The sequence below is a fragment of the Colobus angolensis genome, unplaced genomic scaffold (assembly GCF_000951035.1).
Source record: "Colobus angolensis palliatus isolate OR3802 unplaced genomic scaffold, Cang.pa_1.0 Scaffold30, whole genome shotgun sequence".
Lineage (NCBI taxonomy): Eukaryota > Metazoa > Chordata > Mammalia > Primates > Cercopithecidae > Colobus > Colobus angolensis.
In genome coordinates this window covers 412,562-426,720 of record NW_012116266.1, presented here as the reverse complement: position 1 = coordinate 426,720, position 14,159 = coordinate 412,562, and the positions used below count along the sequence as shown (strand labels likewise).

The 14,159-nt window shown below is 42.1% G+C and overlaps 2 protein-coding genes and 1 long non-coding RNA gene across 3 annotated transcripts in view; 1 reads left to right on the top strand and 2 right to left on the bottom strand.

Moving 5' to 3' along the window:
* Positions 1-2,722, top strand: part of LOC105517351 — a 43,066-nt gene extending 40,344 nt beyond the window's left edge. The window contains exon 3 of the long non-coding RNA XR_001002654.1: positions 2,507-2,722. This is a non-coding gene — a long non-coding RNA (uncharacterized LOC105517351). The remainder of the gene's footprint in view (positions 1-2,506) is intronic.
* A 3,400-nt stretch (positions 2,723-6,122) lies between these two features.
* CRYGA (crystallin, gamma A) lies at positions 6,123-8,959 on the bottom strand. Its single transcript, XM_011949833.1, has 3 exons — positions 8,937-8,959; positions 8,593-8,835; positions 6,123-6,459 (listed from the first exon to the last, which is right to left on the bottom strand). Exons 1-3 carry the CDS (start codon positions 8,943-8,945, stop codon positions 6,187-6,189), a joined length of 525 nt encoding a protein of 174 aa, XP_011805223.1. The 5' UTR covers positions 8,946-8,959; the 3' UTR covers positions 6,123-6,186.
* Positions 8,960-11,150: 2,191 nt separating this feature from the next.
* Positions 11,151-14,159, bottom strand: part of LOC105517345 (chromosome unknown open reading frame, human C2orf80) — a 25,723-nt gene continuing 22,714 nt past the window's right edge. Inside the window, exon 10 of the mRNA XM_011949832.1 lies at positions 11,151-11,616. Coding sequence (XP_011805222.1) covers positions 11,608-11,616 — 9 coding nt within the window. The 3' untranslated portion in view covers positions 11,151-11,607. The remainder of the gene's footprint in view (positions 11,617-14,159) is intronic.

Below are 14,159 nucleotides of genomic sequence, written 5' to 3'. Positions count from 1 at the left end.
TTTTTTTTTTTAAAGTAGAGACAGGGTCTCTCTATGTTGGACAGGGATCAAACTCCTGGCCTCAAGTGACTTTACTGCCTCAGTCTCCCAAAGTGCTAGGATTATAGGCGTGAACCACTATGCCTGGCCTGTTTCTGGGCTCTGCCATACTGCCTACGCTGTGGTTTATGGTACAGAGACTAAATGTGATTAATGGATAATTTCATTTTTTTTTTCTTTTGAGACAGGGTCTCACTCTGTTGTCCATGCTGGAGTGCAGTGGCACGACCAAAGCTGAGCCTCGACCTCCTGAGCTCAAACGGTCCTTCCATCTAGTCTCCCGAGTAGCTGGGAATACAGGCATGCACCACCACACCCAGCTAATTTTTCTTTTTATTTTTGTTGAGACGGCGTTTCACCATTTGCCTAGGCTGATCTCGAACTCCTGGGTCTTGCCCTCCTTGGCCTCCCAAAGTGTCGAGATTACAGGCGTGAGCCACAACTCCCGGATCGATAATTTCATATATTGGAACACTTTTGTTTAATTTAGCAAAGATCATTTGTTTGGTAATTTTGATATCACAGTCAATGATGACTATGAGGAAGAGTAACCTATGTGGGGACTGTGCAGTCTGAGCAGATAGAGTTGTTGAAGTCCACCTGTGCTGGTGGTTAATGTATCTGCCCCAGCAGAGCGTCCAGCCCTTGCTGTCCACCTGTATACACCAGGTTGCCACAGCTGAAGCAGGACTGCAGATCAGAGTGGTCACCGTTGCACTCACAAGTGGTCATTTGCAATGGAATATGCCAAGAGTGGGGAAATCCTCCCCAGAACACATTACCATGAGTTCATGACAAGACTCTGTTCTAAACTCATTTCACTGTGGCCAGAGGACCGAGGATGCAAAAGCCAGGGCTGTTCATCAGCTATAACAGAGACTTGGGAAAGAGAGAGAAAGAGAGAGAGAGAGAGACTGTGTGTGGGTGTGTGTGCTTGTGAATATTTTAAGTTTTATTCTTCATTGTGTTATAGCTGTGTATCCTTTCTATAATAGTGCTTTGGAGGTCTTTGAAGCATTGGAAAAGAAGCAATATGTAAAGAATAAGTTAGAAAAAAAAGTCCTCATCTTCACCGTTTTATTGAACTTTTATGGTTAAGTACAGAAGCAGTGAGAGGAGACAAAATTCACCCTGAAAACTGTGGGTATGTCTGTTTTAAAATTTTGGTAGCCAAGAAGGACGAACTAGGGAGATTTTTTTTCTTATTTTGCCTTCTAGATTCAGGGTGTCCATGAAAATTTGGGCCTGCGGATGGGATTTGTTCCCTAGGCCTAGAAAGAACACCTTCCCTTCCCCTAAAGCTTGCCAAATCCCGTCCAATCTTCAAGGCCGTCTAGGGTCCTTTTCCTAGGAAATCGCTTCTCAGATCCAGCCCTTACTCATCTCTCCTTTCTCTGAACATCAGCATCACCTAATTACTGCCCAGCTTCTTTTAAATATTGTTTTCCTCATGCAGTTTCTCTTTTTCCAGGTTTATTCTCTTCAAAAGGCTTTTAAGCTCAAGGATAAGGATCATGCCACACTTCTCTATTCCTGATAATTACTTATTAATTAATTGGACAGGTAAATAGAGCCCTGGTGATTCCTATTCTATTCTGGAAAACAATTACTCTCCCATATGAGGTCACCCCATGTCAAGTTCAAAGACACAGAAGCCACAAATGTGGACTTTCTCCTGCTAACTCCTCTATCACATCCACTGCTTCTGATACTCTCCCTTCAGTTCTGTCCAGTCCTTGGTGACCTGGAAAGTCTGAAGGTAAATAAAAATGACACAGAAGCCTGGCCAGCTGGTGCAGACAGACCATGTGGCGACATCCCTGGGAGGTGGAGGCAGCTATGATGGGTAAGCACACAACCAGGGCTGTCAGAACTTACCTTGTATGGCTAATGTAGAGGGACAGGAGAGGTGGGCTGACCAAGAGTGTGAAAATGAAAAAGAAAAGGTGATAAGCAGCATTTTTGTGAAGGGAAATAATGAAAGAGATTCCCAGCCACTTCCTTGTATTTTAGAAGATGAATGGGTCCATGGAATGAGACATTGGGTCTTGAACGGAGCAGAACATGCTTTATTGACTGATAACATCTCTTTGTGTTATCATAATGGGGAATGAAGACAATGCCGGAGCCTTTTATCACAAGGATTTGAACACTGAGTTCAACTCTAAAGTTATACACAAGCTTTTTTCTTTTGAAAATAAGTGCAAAACTTTTTCTTAAAAAAGAGAGGCCTTATTTAAATCAGAAAAATTCACCTCTTTAAGGCCCCCTAGAATGGTTAATATAAGCTTGTATATCAAAATATTTGAATGGATCTAACAAAACCTTGACTTTTTCCAGAAACAGTCATTCATTCAGAAGCCATTAAAGTTAACTGAGGTCTTTTAGAGGCCCCAGTGGGAAAGTTCATTACCTTTCTCCCCTCCCCACATAAATATTATAGTTTCTAATCTGATTTTTCCTATAGCTTTTGCAGACTTCTTTTCCTGGCTCTCTGGTAACCAGCTATATGTCTTCCTTATGAAGCCTCCTGAGTTCATCAGTACATCATTGCATCATTGACACGACCCTACTGAACTATGCCACGTCTGCCTTTGCTAAAGTGGGTAGGACTGAACCTGCAGCAAACTTTGGAGAACTCATTTGGCTCACAATGATAAAAATAGTAACACTTAATAATAGCCTACTGTATCATGAGTGTCTAGTATGTTCTAGACATCGCACCAGGAACCTTATACAAGCTGCATCATGTAGTGAACTCAGCCCAATTAACACCAGGACTACCCCTAATATTTGAGGGATAATATGCCTCGCGCATAAATACAGCCCCTCCCTACTCCATGAAGTACCCTCCTTTCTTCCCACTCTCTCACATGTCCAAGTTCTATCCATATGCCCCCTCCTCAAACAGTGGCCTGTGGCTACCAGTGTGCCAGGGAGGATAGGCCTAGTGAAGACTCCCTCTTAAGTCTCGGAAGTGAGCTTGCATCTAAGTGGAGGGAATTTTGAAGATCCAGGTATAAAGAGTGTGGTCTAGAAGGAGAGGTGTGGGGACATCCCATGGCCCCACAGATTCCCGCCCCACTGGGAAGAGTTCAGCTAGAGGAAGCCAGAGGGAAGTTCTCTGAAGCACTCAGTCCAGTCTGGGGGTCCTGGTCCAACAAGTCTAATCACAGTACTGGTCACTAGGGAGAAACGAATCTGAAAGGTACACATAGCTAGTGAGTGAAAGAACTGGGAATAGAACTCAAGTCTGTCTGCCTCAAGGGCTAAGCTAATTGTCTCTTGTATACTGATGGTTTGTTTAGATGTTATCTCTTCAGGTGTGCATATCTTATATCTTCTCTAAATTATACACTTGTCATAGTAGGTCCTTTGTCATGCTTTTTTTTTTTTTTTTTAATTTCCACAAGGTTTGCACACAAATAACCTGTTCAATCCCTATCAATTCTGTGCATCTTGGGCTTTACCAGGAATTCCAATATATTCTAGTGGATTGGCCAATTGATTAATTGGTGGAAGGTTGATTTCTTTTCCTTTTCTTTTTTGTTTTTTGTTTTTTGAGACAGGGTCTCACTCTGTCATTCAGGCTGGAGCATAGTGGCATGACCACAGCTCACTGCAACCTCTACTTCTTGGGCTCAAGTGGTCCTCCCACCTCAGCCTCCTGGGTAGCTGGGACTACAGGTGTGTGCCACCACACTCGACTAATTTTTTGTATTTTTTGTTAGAGACAGGGTTTCGCCATGTTCCCCAGGCTGGTCTCAAATTCCTGGGCTCAAGCAATCTGCCAGACTCAGCCTCCCAAAGTGTTAGGATTATAGGCATCAGCCACTGAATCTGGCCCTGAGTTAATTTTTATGTATGGTGTGAGATAGGGGTCCAGTTTCATTTTGCATGTGGATATGCAGTAATCCCAGCACTGTTTATTTAAAAGATTATTTATTCCACATTGAATGGTCTTAGCACCTTTGTCAAAGATCAGCTGATAAATCTCCACCCAGGGGCATGTAAAATTAAAAAAAAACAGTTGAACATAGACATATAGGTTTACTTCTAAACTCGCAATTCTAGTCCATTTATCTATATGTCTGTCCTTATGCTAGTACCTCACTATCTTGATTACCATTGTTTTGTGGTAAATTTTGAAAGTGGGAAGTGTGAATGTTCCTGCCTTTTGTTCTTTCTCAAGGCCTCCCAAAATGCAGGGATTATAGGCGTGAGCCACTGCACCCAGCCAGAGTCTTCAATAATTTAGTCTTGATAAAAATTCTTATTGGAGTCCAACACGAAGATGACCACATTGTGATACTGAATTTGGGAAGACACTGTGGATATATTAAATTCTTACATTTGCATAATAATTTAAAGATAACAAAATTTGCTCACAATCTTTTCCCATCATTTCATTGTAATCATCCTGAGATTTAGTGAAGCAGGAATTTATTATCACTTACAGTTTCAGTAAGGTAATTTAGGCACAGAGATGGTAAGAAGTGACTTGCTCAAAGAGATAAGCTAGGAAGTGGGGTAACCAACCATTTGGGTTCACCTGACACTGAGGGGCTTTCTGGGATGGAAGACTTTCAGTGCTAAAATTGGGAGAGTCCCTGGAAAACTGGGCTGGGTTGGTTACTCTTACCAGTAAGTAGCAGAGGTAGGCTGTTTAACACTATCCTACCACATTACCTAGTGAAGCAGGCTTGCCCTTCTCGATGTAGAAGGAAGTTCTCTTCAGAACTCCTCTCTTCAGCCCGGCGCGATGGCTCACGCCTGTAATCCCAACACTTTGGGAGGCCGAGGCAGTGGATCACCTGAGGTCAGGAGTTTGAGACCAGCCTGGCCAATATGGTGAAACCCCGTTCTGTACTAAAAATACAAAACTCAGCAGGGTGTGGTGGCGCACACCCGTAATCCCAGCTACTTGGGCGGCTGAGGTGGAAGAATTGCTTGAGCCCTGGAGGCGCAGGTTGCAGTGAGCCGAAATTGTGCCACTGAATTCCAGCCTGGGCTACAGAGTGAGACCCTGTCTCAAAAAAACAAAACAAAAAACTCTTCATGCATTTTCTCTCTCTCTCTCTCTCTCTGTATTTTTTTTTAAGATGAAGTCTCGCTCTGTCGCACAGGCTGGAGTGCAGTGGCACGATCCCAGCTCACAGCAGGCTCCGCCTCCCAAGTTCAAGCAATTCTCCTGCCTCAGCCTCCGGAGTAGCTGGGATTACAGGCGTTCACAAGCACCATCATGCCAGGCTAATTTTTTTTGTATTTTTTACAGAGACGGAGTTTCAGCATATTAGGCAGGTTGGTCTTGAAATCCTGAGCACAAATGAGCCGCCCGCCTCGGCCTCTCAAAGTGCTGGGATTACAGACTTGAGCCACGGCGCCCAGCCCACATTTTCTCTTGACTAAAACCTTCCCTGAGACTTCATCTTCCCTAATCCTTCCAGCAATCCCTTGTGTTTGGCATTCCAGTCACAAGCCACAATGGGTCCTGTATTTTTTCCTTTCTGTGAGTTCTAAAGTATTTTCTGTTATGCTCATCGTTCTTCTTTCCTTCAGATTGTAGGTCATGAAAGGTAGAAATTGTCGCTTCTCTCTCCTTTACATGAGAGGGATGGATATTCTGTTAATACCGTTGCCTGACTAGGAAATAAGTGGACATTCAAAACATCTTTCAGGGTCAAGTAAGTTGCGGGGGGTCGCCATCTATTAGAATTCAGTTATTATTTAAAGACAAGGACTGGGCGCGGTCCTGTATTATGGACTCAAGCCTGTAATCCCAGCACTTTGGGAGGCCGAGGCGGGCGAATCACCTGAGGTCGGGAGTTTGAGACCTGCCTGACCAACATGGTGAAACTCCATCTCTACTAAAACTACAAACTTAGCTGGGCGTGATGGCAGGTGCCTGTAATCCCAGATGCTTGGGAGGCTGAGGCTGAGGCAGGAAAATCGATTGAACCTTGGAGGTGGAGGTTGCGGTGAGCTGAGATAGCGCCATTGCACTCCGGCCTGGTGATAGAGCGAGACTCCATAACAAAACAAATTATAAAATAAATAAATAAAGATAAGCAAGAGCCACTTAGTGCAGGGAACACAATTTGTATATTTATTTTGTTTCTATGTGGATCATTACAAGGCAGGCACAGCTTAGTACAAATCGATGACCCGTCTCAAAGAGCCGACTTTGGCATCTGCACCCCCCCAGTCGTGGTACCTCCTGTAGTCCCCAGGCCTCAGCAGATACTGCCGCCCCCGGTAGTTGGGCATTTCATAGAGGACCCAGCAGCCCTCCAGTACGTGGAGGGAATAGATCTCATGGAGACGGAAGAGTTCTGGGACACAGGCGCAGTCATCAGTGAGCTCAGACATAAGGCCTCGGTAGTCATCTCTCTCGTACAGCCTTAACTTGTGAGACCTGGTCTGTCATGGCAATAAACAAAAGAAGAAAAATAAACAGCGTGCATCCTTGAGTGTCAACGAAAGTGACACAATCGGTCTATGTCTTCATGAAGCATGACTTTTATTTTATTTTTGAGATAAAAGTCTTGCTGAGTTGCCCAGGCTGGAGTACAGTGGCAGGATCACTGCTCACTGCAACTTTCACCTCTGGGCTTAAGCGATCCTCCCACCTCAGCCTCCCAAGTAGCTGGGATCACAGGTGTGCACCATGACACCCAGCTATTTTATTTTTAATTTTTTTTTTGTAGAGACGGAGTCTCACTATGTTGCCCAGGGTGGTCTTGAATCCCTGGGCTCAAGTGATCTTCTCACCTTGGCCTCCCAAAATGTTGGGATTATGGGTGTGAGCCACTGCACCTGGTTGAAGCATGGTTTTTAAACCAGTTGATAAAGTGTTTCTCCCCTGAACATACTTTTAATGTTATTATTCTAACAAATTAGGAAAAATATTAAAATAAATCTGACCTGATCAGTGAACTGGAGATGTCGTGGAAGAAACAAACATTAAAATACAGGGAATAAAAGTGTATTCTTTGTAAGCAACCATCAATACAATTGTAGTCAGTGAGTCTGTAGTGAGGATTTCAACTCTCATATCCATTTTTATTCCATATAATTCTTACCAAGCCAGTTTTTAAGTCACTTTTTGCACTTACAATTTACAGTGATTTATATTTACACTGAGTCCACATGTCTTTTCAAGTGACATTTTGCCAGGTCATTTGTGCCGTTTGAGTTTCTTGTCCCCCAAAAATGCCTATTTTATTTATACCTCTTTGTGCATCTGCATATTTTTTTAGCCTAAATTTGTTTTTTGTTTTTTTTTTTTTTGAGATGAAGTCTCACTCTGTCACCCAGACTGGAGTACAGTGGCATGATCTCCGCTCACTGCAACCTCGGACTCCTGGGTTCAAGCAATTCTCCTGTCTTAGCCACCTGCTTATCTAGGACTACAGGCATGCACCACCATGCCTGGCTAATGGTTTGTATTTTGGTAGAGACAGGGTTTCACCATGTTGGCCAGGCTGGTCTTGAACTCCTGACCTCAAGTGATCCGCCCAGCACAGCCTCCCAAAGTGTTAGGATTACGGGCGTGAGCCACTAAGTCTGGCCATGATTTCAATTCTTCAATCTCCTTGTCATACCACATAACTTGGTGCCATCAGAAAGTGTAAATACATGCTGCATGTGATTAAAAAAGATTAAGCAGCATTTTGGTGAGGACCATGTTCTATGAAATTCTAATCAATTGTGTGTCTCTGGTATTTGTAAGAAACTAGTTGATAATGACTCCTGGAAATTATAAATCCACACAAGTTGAAACGTATTTTCCTAGGTTCTAGTAAGTCCCAGAATGTAGTGAAAAAAATTTCCAATGCAGTCAGAATACATTATACCTATGTTGTTATCCCATAGTCTGTTAACTTTTTATCATTAAAAAGTAATTATCATGGCTGGGTGTAGTTGCTCATGCCTGTAATCCTAGCACTTTGGGAGGCTGGGGTGGGCGGATCACCTGAGGTCAGGAGTTTAAGACCAGCCTGACCAACATGGAGAAACCCCGTCTCTACTAAAAATACAAAATTAGCCAGGCATGGTGGCACATACCTGTAATCCCAGCTACAAGGGAGGCTGAGGCAGGAGAATGGCTGGGAAGCAGAGGTTGTGGTGAGCTGAGATTGTGCCATTGTACTCCAGCCCAGGCAACAAGGGCGAAAGTGAAACTCTGTCTCAAAAAAAAAATTATCTAGATAAACTAGATAGACTTTTCTTTTTCTTTCTTTCTTTCTTTTTTTTTGTTACTGAATAAGGTGACTTTTATGTAGAAATTAGGGATCATCTAGATGCCACCAAGTTTAATTTAAAGGCTTTGTTGTGATTTCCCATGCCCTAAAACAATGATTGATGTCCTTAAGTAGGAAAAATAGAGATTATTATTTTGTTTTTTGTTTTGTTTTGTTTTTTTAAGGTTTGAGGGTCAGGCCTTGTTGTGAACACTCATGCCGAGTTGGAACAAACTGACTTTTATAAACAGGAATTGATGGCCATGGATCATTGATGCTTTCACATCAGTCAGGTTGAAGCAAGACTCACATGAGGAATTATACGGCAGGATTGGACCGAGTCGCTGAGGCCCATCCAGTGCTGATAGTCGGGGTACTTGCCTCGGCGCAGGAAGTACTGGTGGCCCTGGTAGTTGGGGCGCTCATAGAGCATCCAGCAGCCGCTGTCTACTCGGATGGAGTTGCAGCGGCTGAAGTAGACCCGCAGGTTGGGGCAGTCACTGATGCAATTGTAGCAGCGACCCTGAAAGTCTCGGTCCTCGAAGAAGGTGATCTGAGGTAGAAATAAGGTGACAGTAGACAGTCAGCTGGAAGGAACATCCCCACACACCCCAGACCCTCAGTAGGCATGGCACAGCATCTCCACAGGCTCACCTTCCCCATGGTTGTTGACAGAGGGTGATTAGCATGTAGTATGATGGGGACAAAGGGGCAACTGGTATATATAGCAGGAAAGCTGCTGTGTTGGCAAAAACAACACAAAAGGGACCTGGGGGTGGTGCATAGGGGGATTTCTGTATTCTCTCTCTCTTTTTTTTTCATCTGAGATCATGGGGCAGGGGACTCCCTCTCTCTCTCTCTGGCATTTTCGAGTTGTCCTCACTAGCTCCAGTGAAAGGTATTAAAGTCAGCAGAGCCATTATGACCTTGGAGACAAAGGGCGCACTTCTCATCCTATGCAGCTCACTAGAAATACATTACATGCCCAGCATTCTGCAGTGTTTGCCTATGGAAACTGCTGAGATGGAGGTTGGTGGTTCCATCTGAGGTCACTTATGGGAAGCATACGCGGTCCAGAAGGACATGAATTGTGAAGAGGCAACAACAAAATCCCAAACAGAAAATCCTCTAATTGAAAGACAATTATATTTCTTAAATGACTTCATCAGTATGATAGAGTCTTGATAAAAATATTTTGCATATATTTATGTAGGGAAAACATAAGATTAGAAGTGTGTACTATACCAACATATCAATCATGGTAATCAATGAATGGCAAGATTACAGATCTTAGCTTTATTTTTTTAATTTTGTTTTTTGCTGCTGTGTTCTTAATTTTCTTTTCTTTTTTTTTTTTTTTTGAGACGGAGTCTCGCTCTGTCACCCAGGCTGGAGTGCTGTGGCCGGATCTCAGCTCACTGCAAGCTCCGCCTCCTGGGTTCACGCCATTCTCCTGCCTCAGCCTCCCGGGTAGCTGGGACTACAGGCGCCGCCACCTCGCCCGGCTAGTTTTTTGTAGTTTTTAGTAGAGACGGGGTTTCACCGTGTTAGCCAGGATAGTCTCGATCTCCTGACCTCGTGATCCGCCCGTCTCGGCCTCCCAAAGTGCTGGGATTACAGGCTTGAGCCACCGCGCCCGGCCCCTAATTTTCGTATTTTTAAGACGAGGGTTTCGCCATGCTGGCCACGTGATCCGCCCGTCTCGGCCTCCCAAAGTGCTGGGATTACAGGCTTGAGCCACCGCGCCCGGCCCTTAATTTTCTATTACATGTGCCATCTTCAGCTAGACAGGAAAAAAATTCTGTTATAAAGGATGAAAAAATAATAAAATCAATCTTTAAATGTATGACTTTGAGGTGCTGGTGAAAAGCAGTAAATACTGGAAGCAGGTATATTTTGCTTGGAGATTAAACACTTCTTGAGCTAAAAATAAAAAGATAACCTGAGAGTCTGTGAGAGGCTCAAAGAGCAGAATACGCAGGATCCTTCCGTTCCCCTCCCCCGCCACCCTCCTTCTAGCATTGGCTTTTGTTTTTTAAAATTAGCATGATGATTGCCTGTGGTTTTCCTTTCAGTAGTATCACTGTTTCACTGAACCCAAGTGACTGCCTGAGAGCCTTCTCCATTGCTGCCAACGTATTGATTTAGAAGCACTCCTCAGATATGCAAGGGTGGAGGAAGACTCCAAAGCCCAGACTGTCTTTTGTCATTCCACATGTATGTAGGAAGATGAAATCAAACACCTTTGTGCTTTAGACCCATGGAGGGATTCTAAAAGAGTATTTGACCACAGCTAGCAACACATTCACAATGTCATTTGTGAAAATCCTCAGGCAGCATGTAAGGCAAATGCGCAGGTGGTAAAAGGAGAGACAACAATAGCTACCGAGAAAAAAATAACTAGCAGAGCTAGACAAAAGAAAACTGGGCGAAGTCCTATGAAGCTAGACACCTAGCAGTGCATGCAGGGACCACAGGTTGCTGATTCCCTCCTTTGCCTCCCTTCTAATTAGCTGCAGGCCTACTGGTAAATCTTTCTTACAACCATAATCAAACCCAGCGTGGAAAACGTTGCATTGGTCTCCCAGCCCTGCATGAGAATACACCACCATTTTCAGAAAAAGTCTACAACCCCCATCTGTGTTTTTGCACATGCTGATGAAAACTGTTCTGTAGACAGATGGCACACCAGAACCTTAAGAAATGTATCATGCATACTGACATTCATGTGATCAAGTTGTTATTACATATATTGACAGGCTAAGCCATGTGCCTAATCAGCATTTTGGAAATGTACTAAAAGACCAGAGCATCTTCCCTCCTAGTAGTCTTTATAGTCTACAGAGAGAAAGCCTGTATTCATTTTTCTTTTAATGCTTTATTGAAATGAGTTTTAAAAATTTTTTCATATGAGAACACAGTAAAGGCAATCAATGACAGATTAATTTTATTTTGGATTAACTCTTTGGAAATCTGCCTCGCACTCCATCTCTGCGCAATATTTAATGCCACACATTTGTAAAATGTGCTACAAAGCCAGCTTGCTCTAATACAGAAATACTATATACTCTGAATTCTCCAGCAGTCTGCCAGTCACAATGAAGTAGCATAAGATCATGCTTTTTTTTTTTTTTTAACAAAATGTAGCTGTGCAATATGCTTCTAAAAGAAGAAAGCTCAACATCAAAAATAACACTTCAATGCAGTTATATCAAAAACTAGTTGTAAAGAAAAATGTACTGGCAAAAGCTGTGGTTTTAAGATGATGCTTCTCATCTGCTCCCAGAGAATCTATTATGAAGTTCCATGGTACAATTCTAATTTTCTAAGTGACCTGCAGAATAAAAGATGATTTTGGTATCAAGCACATCAATTTAACATGGACACAAACATTAGCTTTAAGTCTATAGGAAGTTAAGGTGAAATATCAGATACTAACTTACTGACAAAGATAGATTAGATTAATGTAATTAGAAAAGAATTTTCATGGAATTATTCCGATATATTTGGAAATTGAGTTATATTTCCCAACTAAATGCAATATGTGATCCCATACTGGATCTCATATAGAAGGAAAAAAATGCTTAAAAAAACATTATTGGGTCAATTGATAAAATTGGTGTATAGAGAGTAGATTAAATAAAAGTACCAATAATAGATATCCTGAAGTTGATAACTATTCTGCGGTTATTTAAGACAATGACTTTGTTCTTAAGAAATACACACCTAGGGACATAGGGTAAAGTGGTAGAGTATATATAACTTCTAATGGCTTTATCTATATACAGAGAGACAAAGAATATAATAAAGCTAATAGAACAAAAGATTAACAATTTGTGACTCTGCATAAAAGGAATATGTGGGTTCTTTGTATATTATTCTTGCAAATTTTCTCTAAGTTTGAAATTATTTTCACATTAAAAAGTTATACTTCTCTTAACCAGTACTACCCAAAGCAAATCAGTTTTTGGCCTTTTAGCAGTTACGTATTATGCTTGTAGGATACTATTTTGAATTTCTGATGTATTGCTTTGGATTTAAATTTAAATTGTCCTCTCTTTATGTCTCGTTTCCTTCCACGATAGCATGAATTTTTCATGAGTGGTGATAAAGAGAGTGATTGTATTATTGCTTGCCACTGTCCTGACACTTTTCTTTTCTTTTCTTTTTATTTTTTGAGAGATGGAGTGTCACCCAGGCTGGAGTGCAGTGGCATGATCTTGGCTCACTGCAAGCTCCGTCTCCTGGGTTCATGCCATTCTCCTGCCTCAGCCTCCCGAGTAGCTGGTACTACAGGCGCCCGCCGCCATGCCCTGCTAATTTTTTCTATTTTTTAGTAGAGACAGGGTTTCACCGTGTTAGCCAGGATGGTCTCGACCTCCTGACCTCGTGATCCGCCCTCCTCAGCTTCCCAAAGTTCTGGGATTACAGGCGTGAGCCACCACGCCCCGTCCTGACACTTTTCTAAGCCTTTACACATATAACTTATTTAGTGCTTGTAGCAACCCTATGAGGTAGGTACTATCATGACTTTTTAAAGAGATGAAAAACTAAAGCACAGAGAGATTAGGTAACTCACTCAAGTTATTAAGTGGGTAGCCTGGATTCAAGAAGTATGCTGTATTCTAGCTCTTTAGTATGGTCCTGTTCATTCCAAATTTATTTCCTAGTAATGTGCCCACTACTGATGCTTTCCCAGGACAATGCAATTAAAAAAAAATCTTTAAAACTGTTTCCTAGCTGGGCGCAGTGGCTCACGCCTGTAATTGCAGTACTTTGGGAGGCCGAGGTGGGTGGATCCACGAAGTCAGGAGTTCGAGACCAGCTTGACCAACATGGTGAAACCCTGTCTTTACTAAAAATACAAAAATTAGCCAGGCGTGGTGTTTGCACACCTGTAATTCCAGCTACTCAGGAGACTGAGACAGGAGAATTGCTTAAACCTGGGAAGCAGAGGTTGCAGTGAGTTGAGATCACATCACTGCACTCCAGTCTGGGCAACAGAGCAAGACTCCATCTCAAAAAAAAAAAAAAAAAAAACGGTTTCCCAGAACACTGAGGGTTTTGTTTGTTTGTTTGTTTGTTTTGAGACAGAGTCTCACTCTGTTGCCCAGGCTGGAGTGCACTGGTGCAATCTCAGCTTATTACAACCTCTGCCTCCGGGGTTCAAGCAATTCTCATGCCTCAGCCTCCCTAGTAGCTGGGATTATAGGTGTGCGCCACCACACCCAGCTAATTTTTGTATTTTTAGTAGAGATGGGGTTTGCCATGTTGTTCAGGCTGGTCTTGAACTCCTGACCTCAAGTAATCTGCCTACCTTGGCCTCCCAAAGTGCTGGAATTACAGGCATGAGCCATTGTACCTGACCGAGATTTTTTTTTTTTTTTAATAATTTCCTATTTTCTCTTACTCTATGAAGAAATTTGGTGGCTGGAAAGAAATAAAAAATTCTGAATAAGGCATTGTTTTATCTTGAAGTTAAAAAAATTGTTCTTTAGCTAAAAGACATATAATATCTACAAGCCAAAAAGGAAAAATATTAAGCTCAAATATTTAAAAAGAAAATATTCTTCAAATACCAAGCTGTGAAAGCATGTTTTTCATCCATTTAATAAAATACTTATTCCTTTAATATAGAAAGAATTCTAACAAACCAGTGAGACATACATATATGTATATTTATATGTATATGTGTAGCAAATATTTAAATGTCACAAGAAATATTAACAGTGGTTATTTCTGAAAAGTGGGAAAGGGGTGTGAAGAAGAGGGAGTTCTTTTGCTTTTCATTTTATATTTTCTGTATGGCTTGAAAATTTTACTTATAAGCATGTATCACTATTAAATTTTTTTTTTTTTTTTTTTTTTTGGCCAAGC